The 2,738-nt window shown below is 24.8% G+C and overlaps 1 protein-coding gene across 1 annotated transcript; it reads right to left on the reverse strand.

Annotated features, from left to right (window-relative positions):
- Window positions 1–461: 461 nt before the first annotated feature.
- On the reverse strand, window positions 462–972 carry LOC143601245 (uncharacterized). Its single transcript, XM_077078702.1, has 2 exons — window positions 838–972; window positions 462–725 (listed from the first exon to the last, which is right to left on the reverse strand). The coding sequence occupies exons 1-2, from the start codon at window positions 970–972 to the stop codon at window positions 462–464; spliced, it is 399 nt and encodes a 132-aa protein (XP_076934817.1).
- Between the last annotated feature and the right edge of the window lie 1,766 nt (window positions 973–2,738).

Consider the following 2,738-nt stretch of genomic DNA (forward strand, 5'->3'; position numbering starts at 1 on the left):
GAAAGGAAGCATGTGTGTATGAATGAAAGAAAGGTAACAGGCTAAGTACGTAATATATATATATATATATATATATATATATATATATATATATATATTCGGATACGTATGTATGTATGTGAATGTATTGTATGTTGCCTGATTAACTAGAACTCACGAACTCACTCAGCTGACTTTTAGTATGCACGCAGGTTAATAAACAGAAGCAATTAGCTTGAGGGGGACACATGGCAGGATTGAAGAGGCTGGCATCTGAAGATTTGTCATGATGTTTGGATGCTATATTTTATGTTATGTTTTAAAAAGACAAGTTATGAATGTTTGACTTTTATTGTTATTCCGCGAAAGTTTTAATTAACTCTGATATTTAAAATCATGTTTATGAGTAAATCCAACGCTAAAGTTGGGCATCGGGACCGGGGCCTTACATACTTATAGTAGCGTCCAATGTGATTTCTTTATCAATAACTGACTTGGTTTTCTTTATCAATCACTGACTTGAATGAGTAAAACTTAAAACCGAGCATAAGACCCTCAAACTGGTTACAAGGATTCACATGGGTACTGGAATTTAACACTAACTTATTCGGGCAGTCGATAACCTTGTAATTAGATCCATTTGATCCAAGGCTAGGGTTTACTACAGTTAATGTATCATTTTCGTTTAAATAACGTTTTAAACAGAATATATCTTGTTTTAAAACTGTTGACTGCATTCGGTTACCCTGAAATAAAAAAAACAAATAAACCAGTGTAAGAATAAATGGAGATAATACACTAAACAAAATATATACTAATGCACTAATTATAAACATAAAAGGTAAGAGAAATGATTACCGATTCATCCATCAAAACCATTATAATCAAGAAATCCTCATCAACATTATTGTTATCATTGACACTCCAAACCTTCAACACTTTTATCTTAATGGTAGATGGCGTAGATCTAAGTACGTCAATCTCGTGTAACATAGTAATCTTCTAGACCTCCGTTGACCTTAAAAAACAAAAACCAAATTACATTACAATGTGTAAATGTAAACGGTAGTAGATTGTATATAAAATAGTAAAAGTAAAATTTACATTAACTTGGATGCATAAAAACAATGGAGGTTGTAATGGTATAAGGTAATGAGAAAATGATTAGAAATGTATTGATTATATAATATAAATTATTTTTCTTATTTACGTACAATATAATATAAATAGAAATGATAATAAAATTTTAAAATAATAAATTGTCTAATCAAACAGAATTTGAATTAAGGTTTTGTAATTTATCAAAATATGGTAGCTAATAATATAGTCAAAGTCAAAATGCATAACTTATTTTTGTAAAGTTCATATAAAGGTTAAAAATTATAGTCAAATCATTATTCATTATCATTAATTTTAAAATAATGTCTAAATCATATACCAAAGATGTATACAATAACCGGAAAGTTAATTTTTTTGTAAATTTAATATAAATGGACAAGATTTGGAATTTGAATCGGGGGAAATAAATTGAAATTATTTTAGAATTCGTTATTCAAAGAACTTAATCTTTTATTAAGGAATTAATATGAAAGGAATTAACAAAATTAAAATCGGTAGAAACAAAGTACTCTAAATATGTAAATGTTATTTAAAATTTAAAACGATTTAATATGAATGGTAAAAAAAATTGGATACTTATTTCCGTCGAAAATTTATTTAAGTTATTCATTAGGTTTTGTTAACAAATAAGGAAAGTCAAACTATATAAATTGTAATAATTGGATTCTTAGACTAAGATAAAAATATATATTAAGGAATGAGTTTATAAATATGGAAAGAATTAAAAAAAAATAAAAAAGGGTTGAAACAAATTACTATATAAATGTAAATGTTATTTAAAATTTAAAACTATTTTTTATAAATGGTGAAAAATAGTTGGATAATTAATTAGATCGGAAAGTTAATTAAGTTGTTCATTCGGTTTTTTTTAAAAAATAAGGATATTCTAACTTTATAAATTGTATTAATGTAATTCTTAGACTAAAATATAATAATTAATTTATGTAAACTAAGTATAAATGAGTAATAATCGGTTTGTATAATACCATATTAAATGTGTGTAAATCTAAAACGTAAACTTATATAATATTGGAAAGTATAACGAGGTTTTAAATTGGAATGAATATTTGTGACCCAAGAATAATGATTATATAAATATAGGTAATTTAATGTACATTATAATATTACTTGAATGTATTATAGAATAATCAATTAAAATTCATTTCCGGATTAAAATATAATCATTTAACTTACATATGTCGTGAAAAGAAATATACATGAATATTAAAAAAGAAATATACATTAATATTAAAATAAATACATCTTACCAATTAATTGTCAATCCATGAAATTAGCTTATATGAATCGAGACAATACCTGAAATGGTAAAGTCGAATATTATTATTCATATTATGAAAGATTTGAATTATAATTTATAACTGGAAAATTTGAATGGTCTTACCGGAAAAACGAAATAGTAATAATGACCATGATATATCCTATTTTTTATTTAGAATCTAAAGTGAAATTAGCTTATATCAATCGGGACAATAACTTAAAATGATAAAGTCGAATATAATATTCATATTATGGAAGATTTTAATTATAATTTATAAACAGAAAATTTAAATGGTCTGGAAAAACGAAATAGTGATAATGTCCATGGTATCTCCGATTTTGATTTAGAACCTAAAATGAAA

Source organism: Bidens hawaiensis, unplaced genomic scaffold, assembly GCF_021521415.1.
Source record: "Bidens hawaiensis isolate Kalapana, Puna unplaced genomic scaffold, B.hawaiensis_p1.1 tig00055954_1, whole genome shotgun sequence".
Classification (NCBI taxonomy): domain Eukaryota; kingdom Viridiplantae; phylum Streptophyta; class Magnoliopsida; order Asterales; family Asteraceae; genus Bidens; species Bidens hawaiensis.

Coding starts and splice junctions, on each gene's coding strand:
- LOC143601245 (XM_077078702.1), bottom strand. CDS start 972: ATGTTACACGAGATTGACGTACTTAGATCTACGCCATCTACCATTAAG. Junction 726..837: donor TGGTTTTGATGGATGAATCG/GTAATCATTTCT, acceptor TTTTTATTTCAG/GGTAACCGAATGCAGTCAAC.